Source organism: Podarcis melisellensis, assembly GCF_964234715.1.
Source record: "Podarcis melisellensis genome assembly, chromosome: 7".
NCBI lineage: Eukaryota > Metazoa > Chordata > Lepidosauria > Squamata > Lacertidae > Podarcis > Podarcis melisellensis.
Window position 1 is genome coordinate 88,254,023 of NC_138539.1, and position 20,611 is coordinate 88,274,633.

Consider the following 20,611-nt stretch of genomic DNA (forward strand, 5'->3'; position numbering starts at 1 on the left):
TCTGCCCTTGCGCCACTCATCTGGGTCCCCCCCATTGTAATTAAAGCCTTCCGTTTCTGATTGCAGTGTTCTGAGGTGATATTTGGTGCTTTTGATTTTGCTATTTTTTGTGTTTTTGTGGCTTTTTCATTTTTGTGACTGTGGCTTGTTTTTTGTTTTATGATTGATTGATTGATTGTGTGACTGCGGAAATGGATAAAAGCCCCCCATCCATGTGCAGGTAAGGAAAATAATTAAATTTAATATTTATCATCTACACTACTGTCTTATTTATTTTATAGTACAGAATTGATTATTTCTTTCATTTTATGGATCAATGGTCTTGTTAGATAGCAAAATTCATGTTAAATTTCTGTTTTAGGGGTTTTTAAAAGTCTAGAATGGATCAATCTGTTTTGCATTACTTTCTATGGGAAAGTGCGCCTTGGTTTTGGAACACTTTGGTTTTGGAATGGACTTCTGGAATGGATTAAGTTTGAGAACCAAGGTACCACTGTACTACAACCCCAAGAGTCACCAACTGGTACAAAACAGTATGTGTTCACTTGCCTGAGCTGCTAAGAATCAACATGGAGACTTCTGCCTACAAGTTCTGCCCAGAAATTTGTTATCAGTGCCACAATAAAGGCCACAAGTTATTTTATGGAAAAAATCCACTCCTGTTCCCACCCACCAAGGCATTATTTCCCAGCAAGCCTCTTTTTTTTCTTTTGCAAGGTGAAGGGAGCTTCTTAGTTGCTGCTATTTTAGACATTTGAGAATCACAAAGCTTAGCTGATCTACTTCAAATGGCCCACAGATCTAGCTGTAAGGATGTTTGTCCTTATTTTAAGGCAAGTAAACACAACTTGTGATCCAGGCCCCCAGAAGCTCAATCTACCACTTCCATTTGTTACCTGTCTAGCACACTTCTTAGTTGATCTCAGTATCAATGCCCTGAACACTCTGTTCCACCAGTAGAGAGTGTTGCCTGGGCACAACCATACCTCAACAGAATGCAACCATAGCTGCTATTTAGCTATGCCTAAAACCAGTTGGGAGTTTTTATTTGGGCCATAATAGCAACAAGACAGCCATATGGCACTTACTTACCTTTTAAAATGTTCAACTTCCCGCTCAGTTTCATCCATTTCCACACTGTCTAGGTCAACATCTTTGGGCAAAAACACATCATCTGCAAAAAAGACATTGTAAAAACAAGATTATTTTCAATTACCTCTTTTCCCAAGGAAACAAATGGAAACATGCAACCTGAAGTAATTAAGCCTTTTAACCTGGTATAGGATATTTAAGAACTTTGGTCTTTAGAACTTAGCCACATTCTTAAGTTTAGGTTGGGGACTTCTGTAACGTGACCAGTGACCACTGAAATAGGGCCAGCAAGAGGCACCCTAAGGCAGAGGTGGGGAGCCATCAACCTATTAGGTAACTCTGGTGTGCGGAGTCTTCCCATTTTGCCAGGTATTCTCCGCCACAGCAGGAATCTTCTGTTAGTGCCAACAGAAAACTATGTTCAAGCGCAACTGCTGCGCTGGAGGGGAAAGCTAACTCCTCTTTTCTCATGTGCTACAATTTCCCCACCAAAAATCACCCCACCCCCGGGTGACAAATAAGCTTGAAAAGAGCTTTCTATTTATGTCAAAGGAAGGCTGTTTTCAAGAATGGGGTGAGTGGGAATCTGCATGAAGATCGCACCTGGAGAGAGAAATTACCTTTCCCTTGCCCCAGCTGCAATCTCCATGAAAATCACAGCCCCATCCACCAGCATTTAAGGCTAGGAAAAGAAATTCTCATATGCTTTTTTCAAGCTTAGTTGCTGAATGGAGTATGAATGAGAGAGGAGGGAAGCCAGATTGTGTTGTTCTTTTTAAAAAGTTGGTGCCTATGCACTGGGGGTGTGCTTGTGTGTTGCACAAGATATAATTTCATAAAAGAGAGACTGTTGTACACACACGACGCTGCCTTGTAATGAGTCAGACCATCAGGTCCATCTACCTTAGTACAGTGGTGCCCCGCAAGACGAACGCCTCGCAAGACGGAAAACCCGCTAGACGAAAGGGTTTTCCGTTTTGGAGGTGCTTCGCAAAACGAATTTCCCTATGGGCTTCCTTCGCAAGACGAAAGCCCATAGGGAAATCTCCGGGACAGCGGGGAAGCGCAGCGCATCTTCCCCACTGTCCTCGGACCTCCTCCGAAGGCTAGCGGTGGGGCGGAGAGACCTCCTCCCGCCGCCAGCCTTCGGAAGGCTCCTCCGAAGGCTGGCGGTGGGGAGGAAAAACACTCCTCCCACCGCAAGCCCCGGGAACAGAGGAGAAGCGCTGCGCGCCTTCCCCTCTGTTCCCGTACCTGTCCTGAAGGCTTGCGGTGGGGAGAAAAGCCCTTCTCCACACGGCCAGCCTGGCAAGCGGTCTCCATAGGAACACATTAATTGATTTTCAATGCATTCCTATGGGAAACCGTGCTTCGCAAGACGAAAAACTCGCAAGAAGAAAAAACTTGCGGAACGAATTAATTTCGTCTTGCGAGGCACCACTGTATTGTCTCCACTGATTTGCTGAGGATCTTTGCGGTGTGAGAGAGAGGCCTTTCTCAGCCCCACCTGGAGATGACAGGGGTTGAGGCAGGGATCTTTCCCATGCAAATCATGTACTCTACCCCTGAGCTACAACACTTCTCAACTAAGCACAGGAGGCGACTTCTCAGTTTCAGGATTATTTCAGATAGTCCTCAATGTGACCGGAGATGTTTTGGAAGCATTAAACCATTTAAAACACACAACTAGCTAATGAAATAGAGGCTTACCAATTGAGGAGTTCCCTTTGTCACTTTTCTTTTTCTTATTTTTCTTGCTCTTGCCTTTTGGCTGTGGAGATTCTTGTAGTAGAAGCTTATGATGCAGCTGTTCATTTGGAAACAAGGAGCCTCTCACAAAAGACGACTTTGTCACAGGATTAATTTGCTTTGCTTTATTTGTGCTGACTTTTTTCTCCTCTTTTTTGGAGACGGCAAGAGACTGAAGGTCTGCCACTTTTATTTTAGAATTTATTTTGTTTTTTATTTTAGGTGGAGTCTGTATATCAGTTGTTTTGGAAGACTTTTTCAATCGTTGAGAAAACAGATCATTTATTTGTGTTATCTGCTCTTTGTTGTTATCTTCTGTGTGGTGATGCATTATGTTAAGAAGCAAAGAAAGGGGTTCATGTGATTTCACAGTCATCTCTGTATTGAAAAGCAATTTTGAGTCTCTACCATTTATTGGATTTGATGTGTCAAAGCACTTTTCATAAACTTGCCCCTGTTCAACATGATCTGCATGTTTAGACAGTGATTCAGATGATGTTTCTATTTCATCAAGGAATTCATTCTGAATGTCTTCTGGGATGTCAGGGGAAGGCTTCATCCTTACTTGACAATTCTGAGTATGCACCTGTACTTGTTGGCAGTTTGTGCTGGTTCTCTCTTTCTTCTTTTTCTTAATGTCTTGTAACTCTTGTAGTTGTTGTGCCCCTCTATCTTCTTGCTCTTGCTGTTCTAGTAGCTGATGATGTTCCTTTTCTCTAGCTTTGGTTTCAATGTGGGCCTTTTCTTTTAACTGGGAAGACAACAGTTTACCTTTCTTACAATGGTATGAAGATTCCAAAAACGTAAGTTGATGTAGGGCTGGATTCAACTAACTGATCACACCAGTAGAAGCCCATGCAAGGACTTCAGCTAGTGCAAGAGGACCTTCTCCCCCTCCCCCAACTGTCTCAGGTTAGGTGGTAAAGCCCTCAAAGCAGCGCATGGAGCAAACATTTTCCATCAGGAAATCTGCTCAGCGCTGTGTTTAATTCTTCCTAGAGATACAGAAATATAGTTTTGATATAGCTCATATAGCACACTCTGGCTGCAATTCAACTAAATTTTACTGAGAGTAGAACCGCTGATATTAATGGATCTAACTTAGTTATGTTCATTAATTTCAATTAGTCTACTTAGATATTCCTGCCCACCTAGCAGTTCAAAAGCATGTCAAAGTACAAGTAGATAAATAGGTACCACTCCAGTGGGAAGGTAAACGGCATTTCCATGCACTGCTCTGGTTCGCCAGAAGCGGCTTAGTCATGCGGGCCACATGACCCGGAAGCTGTACACCGGCTCCCTTGGTCTATAGAGTGAGATGAGCACGCAACCCCATAGTCGTCCGTGAATGGACTTTATGGTCAGGGGTACCTTTACTTTTACTTAGATATTAAAGCATTTGAACACAGTTTGCTCTCCAAAAAGAGTCCAAAGTGGCTTTTAACAGCAACAACAGCAACAACAGTTAAAACAATCTACTAAGAAAAACAAAAAGTAACAACGCAACAAGAGTTCAAAACTTAACACCCAAAAGTCATCTCTGAAAATAATTTTGTGAAACATCTTAAAAATAGTATTATCACCACTGAAGCACCTTGAGTAGCTCATTTTCATGCCTTTCAATAAATGGCTACCTCAAATACAAGTCCAGGCTTACCTTTTTTTGCTTATGCCTTGCTCTTTTGGCTGTCCGTGAGCTGCTTACTGGCTTAGTCTCAGGGCTGTTTATAAACTGCAGCAAGTCCTCTACTTTTCGATGATCAACAACACTTTCCCTATCTTGTATCAGCTCTGGTTGCCTGGGTTGTCCCTCTTTCTTCTTTGTTAAACGTAAGCGAAGTTTTTCTCTCATTTCAGCATAATTCCTACTAGTTGGTGCTGCTGGTGGCTAACAGAAAATTTATAAACTCATGGTAAATACTGAAAAATCACTTGAATTTTAGCATTCAAAAACAAAGGCAGTTAAAAAGATGTCCACATAGAAGAACTTTGCAAAACACAAATAATCAGGCTTAAGAGGCAACATGGGCAGAGCTGCGCAACTCCTTCCAGGCCCTTGAGGGCGGCCCAGCGTGGCTTGACTGCCCAGGTTAGGAGCTCTAATCAGCACAGGTGGCGGCTGTAGAGACATCCAAATGGGGCAGGGCGACACAGTCGAGTAGGACCAAACGCTGCTGAGGCTTCCTATGGCTGAATTTGGTGCTAGATCTGGGTGAAGGTCTGGTGGGGGAATTGGTAATTGGCAAAACACCACCCTGACAAGCCTGATCATTCAGGGCTCTCAACTGTGTGAGGAGCATTCACAGATAAACGATGCTTCTCAACTACGTAAGTTTATTTTACTCATACAAGGGGCTGGAAGAATTGTGTGCCCTGCAGGCTTCCTCTACTCATGTTGCCTCTGAAGGTGATCATTCATGCCTGAAGAGGACTCTAGCATAATACTCACAAGTGCTGTAAGAAAATACTTCAGGCCAGACATTAAGCTCCATGTAAATTTACATATGCTAAGATCCAATTGTTGGAACATCAAAACGTATGTAACAGAAATTTATGCTGCCCTAGTAATGCATTTTCTAACAACTGCAAAATTTGTTAGAGCTAAAAATGGCAGAAATCCACAAATGCCTACAAAGTTTGGATCACAAGAGTATGGGAAACAGCTAATTGCTCAAACTGAGTGAAATTTTGAGGTTAAGAGTTGGAAGGCAACACAAAGAAATACTTTTAGTTTTTAGAACTAAACATATAATTCAAACATGTATTTACAACTATAGTTGAACCTTGGAAGTTGAACGGAATGCGTTCCAGAAGTCCGTTCGACTTCCAAAACGATCAGAAACGAAAGCACGGCTTCTGATTTGCTGCAGAACCAGAACAGCCACTTCTGGGTTTGTGGAGTTTGGGAACCAAAATGTTCGAGAACTAAGGTACTACTGTAATTTTCAAAACTTTAAATTTAAAGTTATGTCTTTGTTGTATTTCCAATTTTGAATTTAAACATAAAAATAGCTACCTATAAAACAGATACAATTGCATATATTTGGGAAGCGGCAGTAGCTAAGTCAGTCAGAGTACATGCAGATGGGCCCAGGTTCAATCTCTGGTATTGTCTGGGAGCAAGTGACAGGGAAACCTGGGCAGGAACCCTAGAAAACCACTGTCATTCAGAATAGATAATACTGAGCGAGATAGACAAAGTCTGATTGGCTGCAAGGCAGCTTCCTATATACCAAACACAGTGTCAGATTGGTGGTAGTATACTTCCTATAGCAGATTCATTAGTAAAATATTTCACAACACAGGACTGTAAATGCATACTGGGAGACAGAAAGACAAGTACCTGTTTTTCTCCTTCATTCCCTCACTGCAGCTGCCTGAACAGCAACACACTGGTCTATTAGTGCTATCACAGCATAATGAATCCCCTGTCCAAATTGAGTGGAGCAGTAGACCTGTTTCCTGAGCACTGGGAAAAGAGTAGTACTAGGGTATGAGTGCTTCCTCACTCTCGCTCCCTGGCAGGTCACAATTACAAGGCATCTGCCATTGTTAAAATCCTTTTAATGCCTGGAGATGTAGACTTGATGCAACAAATAAGTCTGCTGCAGAAGCCACTGGGCACAGGCACACTGCTTTCTGCACAAAAATGCCTAGCCTGGCCCAAAGAGATTCAGTGTGTCTTTAAGTTAATTTAACACAGCTCACAATAAGTCCTGAAGCTTTCAAAATGATTGCAGGAATATGTAAGAACTTTTTCAGTTGGAGGAGCTCATTCCACTGAAGGTAGGCAGTGATCCCTGCCCCTTTCCCTGATCCAAGGTTGGGTTTCTACTTTCTCACTTGGGATGGTTTGGCCACTGCATGCCCAAGGGACCTGAAGCGCATTGAGACCAGTAAGCCGCTCACCCATCCATTCCTCTCCAGTGAATGAGCGCAACTCGGGGGTGGGAACGCTGCAAAAAGAGACACAGCTGGCCCTTTTCGCTTGCTGCTCTGCAGAGGGGCTCCGTGCCCTTTTGCCAAATATCAGTTGAAGCCAGAATGCTCCCTGCCTGCCTTTCTGAAGAAGAAAGGCTGTGTGTGCATGTGGACTTCCTTTGCTGTTGGTTGGAGGTGCTCGACTCCAAGTTAAAAGTGAACAAAACAAGGCCAGCCAAATATTGTAGAACTCTGTATGAAGTATTCTAAATAATTAAATGTTTTTCAGCAGGCATATGCATGTACATCTACAGAGATGTAGATTTTAAGTCCCCCTCCCATCCCAGAGCCTCATTTCCTCTCTTCACCATCACAGAATCATTAAGCTAAGCTAAGGAATAGGAAAAGACCAACATGCCACGTCAAGTCTTTTGATGCAGATAAAACCCATCCATTTATCCATCAGACTTTGGAACACAGGAAGACGTCTTATACCCAGTCAGACCACTGGCCCATCTAGCTCAGCACTGTCTACACTGACTGGCAGTGGCTCTTCAGGGTTGGAGACAGGAGCTTGTCCTAGTCCTCTCTGGAGAAACCAGGAATTCAGCCTCAGACCTTCTCTTCAGAAGCAGTGAGTCTCTCTCCCCCTGCTGTTGACTCTCCACAATGCTTAACATGAAGTGGGAATTACTGTATTTTTCCATGTATAAGACTATATTTCCCCCCAAATTTTTAAAGTTTAAAATTGGGGGTCGTCTTATACACAGAATGTTGCAATTATTTATTCCTGAATTTTGGGCTCAAAAAATAGGGGTCATCTTATACACGGAAAAATATGGTAGTTAATTAAGTCTGGCAACAGCAGTTAATTCAGTACGTTTTACAAAGCCAAAACAACAGTAGAGTGAAATGCAAGTGGCAGCACCTAAAAATAAAATCTGTGGTGGATTACTTACTCCTCCATGACCAAAGAATTCACAGTAGCAACAGTCACAGTATTTTCCTTCTTTTTGGTTTGTGGATGTTGAGGTACTAGAGCTATGCTCTGAGCAGCTATCTTCATCTTGGCTCTCCTCACCATCATACTGTTGATGGTTATATACACGGCTGTTCTCACAATGATGGCCTTCACAGTCAGGATCACTACAATAAAGCAGAAAACTGATATTTTAACCCAGTTTCTTAAATCAGTCTAGAAAGCAACAGGAAAACAATCAACCAAGTATAACACTCCATGCATATGATGAGGTGGGTCCTATTCTATACGTCGGTGCCAACTCTAGGGGGCTCTGGGTGCTAGGGCACCCACAATTCTTTTGTGGGTGCTGAGCAACCCCACCGCGCGGCTCCGATGCAACTTCCGGTTTCTACCAGAAGTCGCGATGGAGGTGTGTAGTGACCTCTGAAGTGACGTACAAGACCCCGCGAAGCCATGGAAGCGACTAATAAAGTCCCTGATAAGGAGAATTGGCAATTAAAAATGATAGAATATGCAGAGTTAGCAGGTCTAACAAGTAAAATAGGAGAGCAAGAAGATCTAGCATACAAACAGTAGTTGAATTTTTGTGTAGAGCATTTGGAAAATAACTGTAAACAAGTGAAAATGCTAGCAGGATTAAGGTAAATTCAACAGTATAATATATAATAAAGGAAGAATAAGGGGAGGAAGTGAACTAAATGGATATATAAGAATATGCAGGAATGGTGGGAAAAATAAAAGGAACCAGGGAAGGGGAAGAAGAGAAGTCATTGAAGGTTTTTATTAAAAGAAAGATATTAACAGTGGAAATGTATATTTGAATGTGATTTTGCCAAAGTAATAATGAAAATTATAAATAAAAATAATAAAAAAAGAAAAGAAACCGGAAGTCGTGAGGCTCCCCGAGGTCTCCGAAGCAACATCTAAGGCCCTGCTAGGTCTCTGAACACGACTTCCAGTATAAACCAGAGGTTGTGTCAGAGATCTCACAAGGCCTCCAGTGTGACCTTCAAAGCCCTGTGAGGCCCTGGAAGCACAGCTGTGGCGTTGGCATCATAACATGACGTCATGATGTAACATTATGCTGCGGGTGCCACTGAGCACCCATAATCTGGGACCCAAGTCGGACCCCCTGATTTCACAAAATCTTTTGTTACAACATGTCTATAAATGCTTGACCCCAGACAGACACACTGCTCTCTCTTTGTTCCCAAGTTGTACTGCTGCTTTCCACCAGTCCCAAATCCCTTCCCTGAACTGTGTGTCATGTATCCTGAAATCATGGTCCTTTCTCTCACATTCCATCAGTGTGCAAGTGAAAGAATAAGCAAATAATCTCCTTCTCCTCAAACCCTATTTGTACAGTGCCCTTCATTCAAAGATCACAGGGCGGATCACAACAGAAAAATACAAAACGAAGACTAACCGGTCAGTAGTCACTTAATTTTCCGAATCCAGGGAGGGTTTCTTGAGAAATGGTTTCACCACTGCAGGCAGGAACTACCTCCTCTTGCAGGGAGGCATTGATCACCCCCCTGGCCTACCCAGCTGTCCCCTCCCTGCTAGTTTTTATCAGGCAGGAGGGGCAAGGGTCCAGAGCATGAACCACTTGTCCACATCCTTCAGTCTTACTAACTGAAACTCATCTGGAACCGATCATATTAGCTGGAAAAAACCCTGAACTGTATGGAAACCCAATGGATCCATCATCCCTCAAGGACAGAGCATCCTAATAGGTCCCCCTGCCTCTGCAGAGAAAAGGTGCTGAAAGCTAAATCTCAACAGAAAGTGATCTCACCATGGCAAGGGATTGATGTCAATATCGCCCACTTTCATATCACCCTCTTCCTGCCCCGTTGAGAATACAAGTTCCAGAGTGCGGCCTGACACGTGTTGGGCCAGTGACATGTTGGGCCAGTCCCACTGTCATGGTAGCCATGCAGTCCTGAGCCACCCCACAGCTAGTCGCCTCAGCATGGATGTTGAACTCTCTCAGAACCAGCCATCTGGGCAGTGGCGTAGCGTGGGTTGTCAGCACCCGGGGCAAGGCAAGTAATTTGCGCCCCCTAACCCGTGGATTTGTGCCCCCTAACCTGTGGATTTGTGCCCCCTAACCCCCAGATGTTGCTCCCGGTGCGGCCAGCCCCCCCCTGCACCTCCCACGCTACGCCACTGCGTCTGGGAGTCCTCCACACCACCTCTGAGACCAAGTCTGTCAGCTCAGCAAACCCTTATCTATCCGAATTGTCCAGTGTCAGGAACGCTACTGCAACTATTCCCATTTTGTCCAAGTCAAAGCTGAACTGCACAGCAGTGGTACCAATTGACCTCCCTATCCCTCCTTCTCCCACCCACCCCACTTTCTGTGAAAGCCTCATAATTGCTGTTTAAGTAGTTTCAATTTTTCTAAAGAAGTTTATTTGTGGACTCGTTTCTATTTCTCCCTGAGTACCTTACAAGGGCACATCACTTCCCCAGACTAAATATTCTAAATGTTACCCATGCCACTGGATCCTTGGAATTCTTTTTGTATGTTAGCAGGACCATTCTCCACCAGACTGACATCAGTCTGGAATATGACCAGGGATGCATTGAGAACAGTATTCCCCTATTTGAGCAAATTCCTCTAAGCATTCATGTTCACAAGAGCTTATTCCCTGAAGTAGCCTGCAGATGTGTTTGTTGGCTTTTTGCAGTATGGTAGCGCTGCAGAGAGCTTGCTGGGGAGACCATGCATTAAAAAGAAAGGGACTCAAAAATAACTTAAACAAGGTTTTAATTACAAAAACAAAAACTCCATTACACTAAATACATTAACAACAAACCAGACCCAACCACCAACCCAACCCCCAGGGTAATGGGAGAGCTAGGTGCTGCTCCTTATATACTACACCCAATTGCCAACACAGCTCAATCAGTACAACTCAGCAGCACCTGCTATGTTTCACAGCTGTAAAGCTGGGTCTCGTTATCTTGCTCTGGCCCCTTAAAGACATACACATCGGGTGGAACAATGGTGAACCTTTACATTCAAAGAAACCATTCAACAGTGTTTACACACATTTCCTGAGTAAGCTTGCTAACAGCTGGAAGGCAAGTCTTTTGTACTTAACAGCTGATATGGTGTGAAGAATGCAGAGTCCATTAGGGACTCAGATATTTGTACCCAGATATAAGGGATATACCTCAAGATAAAGAAAAAGGGAATTCAAATGGATAGAAAAATAATTAATATGGATTTCAACCACTTTTTGGGTGCAACACTGCTCCATATTTTGGCTGGTCTTATTAATTTTACATGAGTTTTAGCAATGTTGGAATGGGTTTATTTGATTAGGGTTCTGTATTTTTAGCTACCATGATGCTTTTCTAAGAAAAATTGTGGGATAAAAATATAAAGAACGTAAGGAATGAATCAATATATAGATCAGCAATTCCATACCATAGCACCAGCTCTGACACATTTATATTGCTTTTTAATTAAGACAAAGAACAAATGTTATATGGTTACTTGTACTAACACTGTGGCTTTAACTGATTTGAGAATCATAGGATGATGTTGTTATTAAATTATAATTAACAATAACAACAATGAATTAACGGCTTCCTTTTCCGTTCTGCGCCAGGAATAGTTCCTCCCTCAACATCATGGGAGTCGCAGATGAAGATGAAAGAGAATGGTGGGGGTTAAACTGTTTTCTGCATTCCTCTCAGGGTTTGGGAGGAACAGGCTTTTTTCACCCGCAGTTTGCCCTGTGGTTTGGCACTCACTTCCCAGGCAATGCGAAGGCAGGCAAAGGCACTGGGTGCAGGAGCACTCCATCTGTCGATGTTAGAGAAGTAAGACATAAATGCTAACTGAGAATTAACCTTGCCTTCAGCTTTTATATAACAAAGCTTGCTTGACATAAGAACAGTCATAATTTATTTCTAAAATCCATTTTACTCTTCTGAGTGACCCTGTTAGTTTCACAAGCTTAAGCAAGTTTTTATTTAAAAATAGATGACAGCTGAAACTGTTTCTTTAGCAAGCTTCAGTAGCAAGAAACCACAAGATTTGTTTTTGCCAATTTTGAAGAAGGTACCCTTTGCAAGCAACAAATGTTTCCTCTTGGTCAACCCTCTTGATGATTGCAGCTTGTTTTGCCAGACCCTATAAGAATTTGCTTTGCTGTTTGTTCAATTGTCAATCTCTCCTTGTGGTGTGAACCAGAGAGGACTGGCTATTTCAGCTGAAATAAATTAGGTGTTGTACCGATCTGTTTTGTCCTGACTCCTCTTTCCTGTTAGAGGTTTTGGCTGCTCATCCAAGGAAGACCCTCAGCTGCAAGTTTTCTGCAACACCGAAACCCCCTGACCCCATTCCTGAAAGGAGAGGTTAGCCTGCTAATTGAATTTTAACTGGAGATTAAAGTACAGGCGTGTGCCAGAAGAGATGAGTTTACAAACTGTAGGACAACCCAGCTGCATGGATTAAAGGTATGAACTGAGCAGCTAATATTTCATTCGGTGCCATAGATGGTGGAAGGAAGGGAGCCCATGGCTGGCTTATTAAAAAAAATATTATATATATTTATGATTTGGCAACCCTCCTCGGAATGCAAGTAAAAATTATAAATGTACAAGTGAGGTTGGAAGAAACTGGATTATTAAAATGGAATTTAACAACAAAAATGGAAACTGTGTGTGACCTGAAACAAAAGGAAGGACTATGTTGGAAATATAAAGCCAACCCCACCCACCCTCTACTAGCTACAAAGAAAAGTGGAAAAAAGACGGAGAAGACTTGAATTTAATGTAACTTTGAAGGATAATTAGTCATAAATTCTCAGCTGTAAGGAATCACATACCACTCTTCCCAAGCTGAGAAAAAAATGGCAAGAACAGTTTATTTACTGGGACAGAGAGGCTCCAGGAAGCTGCTGTTTGTGTTCTCTGTGCAAAGCAACGAATAGCAATGCAGAGACTTCTGGAAAACAATGGAACAACAGCTCCACCCAAATCATGATGGGTAACAGCAACAGTTGGAGGAAAGAAAGACATAGCATCATATATGAACAAGAAGAAACTTACTGGACAAAGTAATTGCCACATGCAGGAAAAAACAATGACAACACTTACAAGTTCCTCACCTGAAGTTTTATAAATTATATAATGTAACAATATGAATAGAAATCATTAAGATTGCAGCTGTTTTATAAGGGGTCATCATTATAACTGGAATGTAACTGAAATTAGCAAGATTTTGGAACACATAAAATAAAATAAAATCAGGAAGCCATCAAATCTAGCACGTAGGGGGCACTTTAATTAAAATGTATAATTTGGGATTTGAATAATCTGTATTAATAACTGTATTAATTGGATATGAATTAGTATTGGTATAATGTGGCTATTATTGGAATAATATTGGAAAACTAGTAAAAAACTTTTTTTTTACAAAACCAATGAATTAACAAGGAAATAAATTCTAAAGGCACCGAGAATAAAAATAAGAACACTAACAATAATTTATTATTTATACGCTGCCCATCTGGCTGGGTTTCCTCAGCCACTCTGGGCGGCTCCCAACAGAATTAAAAGCACAATAAAACATCAAACTTTAAAAACCTCCCTAAACAGGGCTGCTTTCAGATGTCTTCTAAAAGTCAGACAGTTGTTTACAGTGGTACCTCGGGTTAAGTACTTAATTCGTTCCGGAGGTCCGTTCTTAACCTGAAACTGTTCTTAACCTGAAGCACCACTTTAGCTAATGGGGCCTCCCGCTGCTGCCGAGCCGCCGGAGCCCAATTTCTGTTCTTATCCTGAAGCAAAGTTATTAACCTGAAGCACTATTTCTGGGTCTGTAACCTGAAGCGTCTGTAACCTGAACCGTATGTAACCCGAGGTACCACTGTATTTCCTTGATATCTGATGGGAGGGCATTCCACAGGGCGGGCACCACCACCAAGAAGGCCCTCTGCCTGGTTCCCTGTAACCTCCCTGTGCTCGGAAACGTACTGGGAGCCAATGTAGGTCTTTCAGGACCAGTATTATATGGTCTCGGCATCCAAGTATTAATCACATCTTTTGGCCATGTTGTGGTTTTTAAATTTCTATTTTTAAATAAAAATGTAAAAACAAACAAAATCTCACCTGCAAACACTTGATGGAGCACTAATTAAGCTCTCTGTGGTTGAAAGAGGTGGAACTGTCATGGGATAAAGACCTGAATGGGAATCCACAAAGCTGGGTGCAGTTGTGGTAACTCTGGAGAAAGATGAAGCATTAGGACTTGGCAGATGGGGAGTAGAAGCTGGAGGAAGCACCACAGGAGAAAGGAAAGGAAGTGGCACAAAATTTGTGGGATTTTGAGGTGCAGCCAATGCAGAACATCTGTGATCCTCTGAACTGATATTGTGGAATACATCACCTAAATACAAGAAAGAAAAGTTACCTCATATTCTCAACGTTAACAATGTCTTCATTTCATTGGCAGTCATTTATGAAATTTGAATAGAATTTATAATCTAGGTTTTTTTAAAAAAATTGCAACCATGGATAAAATATTGCACAAACTGTTGGTTTTTAAAAGAGGCAATTTAATAAATATTTGTAATTTAAAATAATTGCCAAATGGCATCTTAAAGCCAAAGCCTCACACAATCAATTCACTTGTTTGCATGCCTGTTGGATGGTATCTCTCAGCACAGAGATAACTGAAATGAACTTCACTTATGAATGTTCTGGGCACAATTCTATATTCCAAGTTTGAAAGAGAAAGAGGGGGTGACATTACAAAGCTATCTTGTTAGACATATGATGCAGCAAGGGGCAGAGGCATTTGGGCAGGGACAGGAGACTGACATACAGCTGAGAGTAGGAACAGGAACCTGTATAAGAAATATACGTAGAAAGGAACTTGGGAAGAAAGATGGGAAGTTTGGTCTTAGGCATACTTCATTTCACATGGTAATGGAACATGTAAGCAGAATTATCTGACAGGCTGTCTATCAAATACTGTGACTTATGTATGCTTAGCTCTATGAGTGGAAACCAGAGAACATTCCTTTTGTCTCCATTCCCACATTTCAACCATTTACAAATCCTAATGAAGGTAAAGTTTTACATTGAGATTTTACTGCAAGTCAATGTAATTTATGCAATTTAGTGTCATTCCTCTTTTGTAAACATAGGACAGATAAAGAAATCCTCAGATTACAGGTTAGAGAACAAAGATCAGAACTAAACTACTGAGGCTCTTCTAACACATTTTCTGGAAAATAATTTTCCTGAAAATGCCAGGTTTCTAGTGACTGAACAAATTACGTCTACTTAAAAAGTGCAAAGTCCTCACATTTTACTCTGCTAGCAAGAAGCCTATTGGATTTTTACTTTACAAACTGTAACCCCTAATGAGCTGAATGAAACTTTTGATCTGCTGGCACTTTTATAGCATCTGTTTTTAGTTACAGGCTATATCTTAAAAGTGATTATTATTTTAAGGATGTGATTGTTGCAGATGATATGAATGCAAGCATAGCCTGAAGTGGTAGCCATCCAGTCTTTGGGCTGGTGAAAGATAAGCTGGCAAGCCGTGTAGATGGCCTTGTCATATTACATATTTGTTTGTCACTTAAATGGTTCCTTTTTTATTTATAAAAAGTTAAGACTATAATTCCAGTTACAGATAGGTAGCCGTGTTGGTCTGCCATAGTCAAAACAAAAAAAATTCCTTCCAGTAGCACCTTAAAGACCAACTAAGTTAGTTCCTGGTATCTGAAGAAGTGTGCATGCACACGAAAGCTCATACCAGGAACTAACTTAGTTGGTCTTTAAGGTGCTACTGGAAGGAATTTTTTTTGTTAAGACTATAAGTTGGTGTAATGGTATGCGAGTAGTAATGTGTTTTGTAGAAAGCTTGTTATGGAGTTGTAGCAGGAGGCATTTCCCTTATCACCAACTTAATATGGAATTCACACAGAAAATATACCAAAGAACCAGAAATTAATTACACATAAAACTTTAAAAAAACAACAACCCTGGGTGTAGATGAAAAGCACTTTCACTAGTACTCTGTTTAGAACATTGTAAAATTTAACTGTATGTTTGGTTATTAACTATTTCATGCACTGATATTTGAGAGCACAGTACAAGTATTGTTTTCAGATGTGATTGGGTCTTGTGTTTCCATTTGTTGTTGTAAAAGAAGACTCATATTGGCAGACATTTACTAGAAACAGGGACTTTTCAGTTGTGGGGCCAACCTTTAGCATACCCTCCCAAGAGAGGCCCACTAAAGTCAGATCTAGATGCAAAGTCAAGCACCAGATATTTCCAACAACTTCTGGGTTCAACTGAAATTGTTTCTCTTTTGTTTTAGCTCTGCTTTTATTTTGGTTTGCTCTTGTCCATTTTTTCCTTTGGCTATCAATTCTAGGTTTCTTGTTACCTATGTTTGCCCTCTTCTTTTTTTCCTCTGCTAGCTCTTGTGTGAGATTTAAATGTTAGAAAATAAGAACCAGTTCTAAGGCCCAAAGTCTAGCATTTTCTTCTCACAGTGGCCAAGCAGATGCTTATGGGAATTCTGTAAGCAGAACCTTAGCACAACAGCACTCTCCTTGTCACAGGGGAATTGTCTCCCTTGGGAGGTGGTGGACTGTCTTTCCTTTGAGGTTTTAAAGCAGAGATTGGATGGCCAAATGTCTTGGATGCTTTAGCTGAGATTCCTGCATTGCAGGTGGTTGGACTAGACAACTCTATGATTCTATGACTTGTAACTGCTTTAAATGTTTATGTAAGCTGCTTTGGGAACTCTGTTGGCTAATAAGCAGGATAACAAGTGTATTTAATATTTACCTAGTGATGATGATCTTTTAGATGAAACTTTAAACTGGTTGTTGCTTGACTGTACTGTGGTCGCAGTGCATGAAACTGAAGAGGTTGCTGAAGATGTTGCCATCACTACTTTTTTAGTGTCCATAAAAGATGCATCTTGACAATGATACAGACATTTTTTCTTTAAAATATTTTCCCTCTTTTTGCTCTCAGTTATTACCATTCCTTCATTTCTAGATGTTACATTAGGTATCAGTTCTGAAAGAGCTGCTGCTGCTGCAGCACTTCCTTTAAATTGAAGAAAGAGACAAACTAGTTCAGTTGTTTAGCATTATTAACATTGCATTAATGTCACCTAGATGGGTATAGGGCCACACACACACACCACACACACACACACACACACTCTTTAAATACCGCTCTAAGCCCAGCGGTGTCAGGGTGGTTCACAGAGTATGTCTCGGATGAATGAAAGCTAAAGACTTCTTATGCTATCAGCTGTAACACAGATATGTATAATCAGAAATATGTTTAGAATTGGTATTATTCCATTTAAAACTTTAAGTAATGTAATAATTCATTGTAATCTCAAAAGCAATTTCAGGTTAATAGTTTTATACACAGAACCACTATCCAAAACCTCTTTTGGTATTTACAAACACTGTGTAAACCATCCCAAGGCAGTAATAAAATTCATTATACCATAAACCATTAAACTACAATCTATAAAGCACTAAAACATTTAAAAATATGATAGCAGAGCATTTATTGGAGGGCTGTGCTATTCTTATTAAAGAACCGTGATGCAACATATTTATATGTTAAAGAACTTTTAAAAAAATGTACATGAGGTAAGAAGCAAACTATAGCCAGAATCCCTGTCTTTGATGCTGGTTTGTTTTATTCAACACCTTCAGCCAGAAGTGCAGGTAAAACAAACACATTAGGAATATATTGCATTTTGATGTGGAGCCTGAGTTCTTCCCCATCTCAAAAAACGAAGAAGTTCAGGCTAGAAGTACTGTTGCTTATGCAGTTAAAACAGCAGAACCCATGCACAAAAGAGAGGAATCAACAGGCTTAGGGAAACCTTAACGTGTGCAGAACTACAAAAATATTTTAGGACAAAGAAACCCCAGCAGCCCAATGAGAACTGAGCATGCTCAGTGGCCATAGAATGATGGCTGACTGGGGAACGGGAACAGAATAGGGGTGGAATACAGGAGCTACAATACAACATTTTGCAGGTCCACTAGTTTTACTATACAAGCAGCGACAATTTCACATGGGGGTTCTGTTTCCGGCCCCTGCAAGCGGTAGTGGAGTGCACCTTGTCCTGCCCCCCCCCATTACTTCTGGGTCAACAAGGACCCACACGTCAGCAATCACGTCCAAAGAGTGATTGCTGAGGCCCAAAGATTTCTGACAATACTAGTGCATTTGTAAATATCACAAATCAAATGGGTACCTGTATTTGATCCCTCTTTCCCTCCTATTGTCCCAATTGGAATCAGACAGTAAATCTAATTCAGTCAAGGGCCTTACTAGAACATCCAGAATCAAATTGCCGCTTTTCAGAGTAAAGCAGACTTATACTCTCACCAGGAAGTTCCTCTTGTAAAGAGGTGGAGGCATTCCAGTTTTTCTCATTCATGACTTCCGATTCCCAGATGCTTAAAAATTTAGAACTCTTCCAGTCTGTGGTACTTCCAAAACCATTTGGATAGATATTATCTTGGAATGGTGTACTGAGTGCTTGCTGATTGTTTCCATTATTCTGAACCAGGGCCTACAACAAGAGTACTTTCTAATTAGTCTTCTGCTTGTTTGCATCCACTCCAAAATTATTAGTCACATACAAGGGAAAATGATGCACTGAGTCATGTTGCTCTGAAAATACCATTATACAACTGCTGCATTCAGACATCATGTTATGCCACAGTTTATAATGACCAGAATGAGCCTATGCAGTCCTTGGGCTCATGAACCTTCCCTCTAGCATGACAACAAGGTGTTTGAAAGCATTTCCTTGCTTGCTTGCTTAACTTCAGTTTCTTGTTTCATAGCCTAAGGTCTTCCTCATTACCATGATTTACTGTTACATTTCAGTTCAATCTCTATATAGTCAGTAGAGCACAGGGCCATAGCTGCAGCCCACTTGTAGCTATAGGATGGAAGGAAAACACAGAATGAGGTCACCTGAACTGATGAGGCTCAGCTCTGTATCTTCTTTTCATCAAATACAGATAAAGTGATGGATGTGCTGAACTGATTCTACAATGTTGGAATGTACTCTGAGGTGTTGAACAAGAGCTTCAGCTGTCATGTATAACTTTCTGTTTGGTGGCCCCAGGGATTCAAATTAGCACCTGTGGTTGATATTGAAGGAATTTAACAGCAGGATTGCGGGAGCTGGAGTCCTACCAGCTGCAAAGAAGACCAAGCTAAGAAAACCTGCTAAGCAGATTCCTGGGGGATATGTAATGATGATACCATTTACCATTGGATAAGACTGCCTGTTCCATTCAAATAGGCTAGCACAGTGGTCACCAATGTGGTGCCTGCAGGACCCAGTGTGCCCACTGTACCTCTTATGGTGCCCACAGAAGGCCCAGCCCTTAAAAATCCACAATGCATGAGAGACTGTTTGCTCTTCTTACTCACTTCCTCTTTGCACCAGCTTGGCCTCTCATACAGTGAACATATCCACACTTAACGGAAGGCTAATGCTGAACATTTCCCTTCCCTTCTGAAGAGAGGAGATAGAAAGCTCTTATTTCTATGGCAAATAACAGTAATGGCTGCTGTAGGTGCCTTTTTAAAAAATGAGGGCACACCCATGCTTTTTGTGGCCATGACTCTTTTTCTGCTCTTTTAGATATGGCAGCTGTTTTGTGACTGATATCCATGGTGCTTTTGGAAATGTGAAACATGGCATGAGAATGTTAGTGACACACACATGCACCTGGGCTAGAGAGAGCAAGGAATGATCAATGATGGGATACCCCCAGGATCACAATGTTCTCACAGACAAAAGGATCACCTACTTTCCCCATCTTTCTATATGATTTTCAGTTGGCTACATGTGTGTATTGTATTGTATATGCAGGCATGAATGCATTTTTTAAAGAACATTTTGTAAGGAAAATATAATTGTAGCACTCTTAAATAGTAATGGTAACCTTAATATAAAACTAATGTTTTATTAATTTCTTAATGTTTTAGTTATTCATTCATAGCTTAATGTGTCTCTGGGATTAAAAAACTTCAAGTACCTGATTTTTGTAAAACTGACAATTTACCAGCTAATGGCTACTGTTTCCTTGGTAGTGACATTTGATAACACCAGTTCAATGACTTAGCACAGTGGTTTTCAACCAGTTTGTCGCAGCACCTGGGGGTACCTTGAATGATGGTTGGGGATGCTGCAGGCAACACTGGCCTCTGTCTTGCAGCAGTCCTAGCTATAAGCTTCCCTGGAAAAACATGTCTCTGGGGCTGGCCAGGAGGTACTGGTTACCAGGAGCTGAGGCAGCCTTGGAGTAAGCGAGCAAGCAAGCAGGCAGGCAGGAGAGGGAGCCCACTCACCCAGTCCAACAGCCCTTTCTTTGGAGTGGACAGGCCAGGAGTGGGAGGCCAGGCAGGCAGGCAGGCACTGCACTGACCTTTCTTGTGCTTGCTGTGTGCAAGGTCTGTGAGAGTTGAGTGCTCGGTGCTGAAGGGGAACCTTTCCGCTACGCTGGCCCAGTAGTGCCCACTGTTGCCTCCCATGCTAAGGTGCTGTCCTCATGTTCAACTTTGGCCAGTCTCCGTTGGGCCACCAAGCCTGGGGGCACCTTTTCCCAGGCCCCTGTGGAGCAGTGTGAGGAGGCACCACTCTTTGGGGGGTGGCAGAGGCTCAGAGACCAGAGGCAGCAGCAGTGGCTGCCCAGAGGGAGAGGAGGCTGAAGGAAGACTCCACAAGGGAGAGTGTTTGAAAAAAGATGAGAGGCTGCCAGCTCTACAGGCAAGTGATCACATCACTGGGCTCCTGAGCCCCACAGGGCTGTC

General features: G+C 41.8%; 1 protein-coding gene and 1 long non-coding RNA gene across 7 annotated transcripts in view; one reads left to right on the forward strand and one right to left on the reverse strand.

The window, feature by feature from the left end:
- Nucleotides 1-20,611, reverse strand: part of FAM193A (family with sequence similarity 193 member A) — a 50,003-nt gene that overhangs the window by 3,292 nt on the left and 26,100 nt on the right. For 5 of the 6 annotated variants that reach the window (XM_081917736.1, XM_081917735.1, XM_081917734.1 and 2 more), the window contains 7 exons: nucleotides 18,164-18,350; nucleotides 16,583-16,849; nucleotides 13,880-14,156; nucleotides 7,722-7,908; nucleotides 4,499-4,729; nucleotides 2,803-3,592; nucleotides 1,093-1,174 (listed from right to left, as the gene is read on the reverse strand). In XM_081917736.1, coding sequence (XP_081773862.1) covers nucleotides 1,093-1,174; nucleotides 2,803-3,592; nucleotides 4,499-4,729; nucleotides 7,722-7,908; nucleotides 13,880-14,156; nucleotides 16,583-16,849; nucleotides 18,164-18,350 — 2,021 coding nt within the window. The remainder of the gene's footprint in view (nucleotides 1-1,092; nucleotides 1,175-2,802; nucleotides 3,593-4,498; nucleotides 4,730-7,721; nucleotides 7,909-13,879; nucleotides 14,157-16,582; nucleotides 16,850-18,163; nucleotides 18,351-20,611) is intronic. The other variant, XM_081917737.1, reaches the window with a different exon arrangement.
- LOC309373627 lies at nucleotides 9,399-13,510 on the forward strand. Its single transcript, XR_014170107.1, has 3 exons — nucleotides 9,399-9,757; nucleotides 9,930-10,406; nucleotides 10,781-13,510. It is a non-coding gene; the product is annotated as an uncharacterized lncRNA (long non-coding RNA).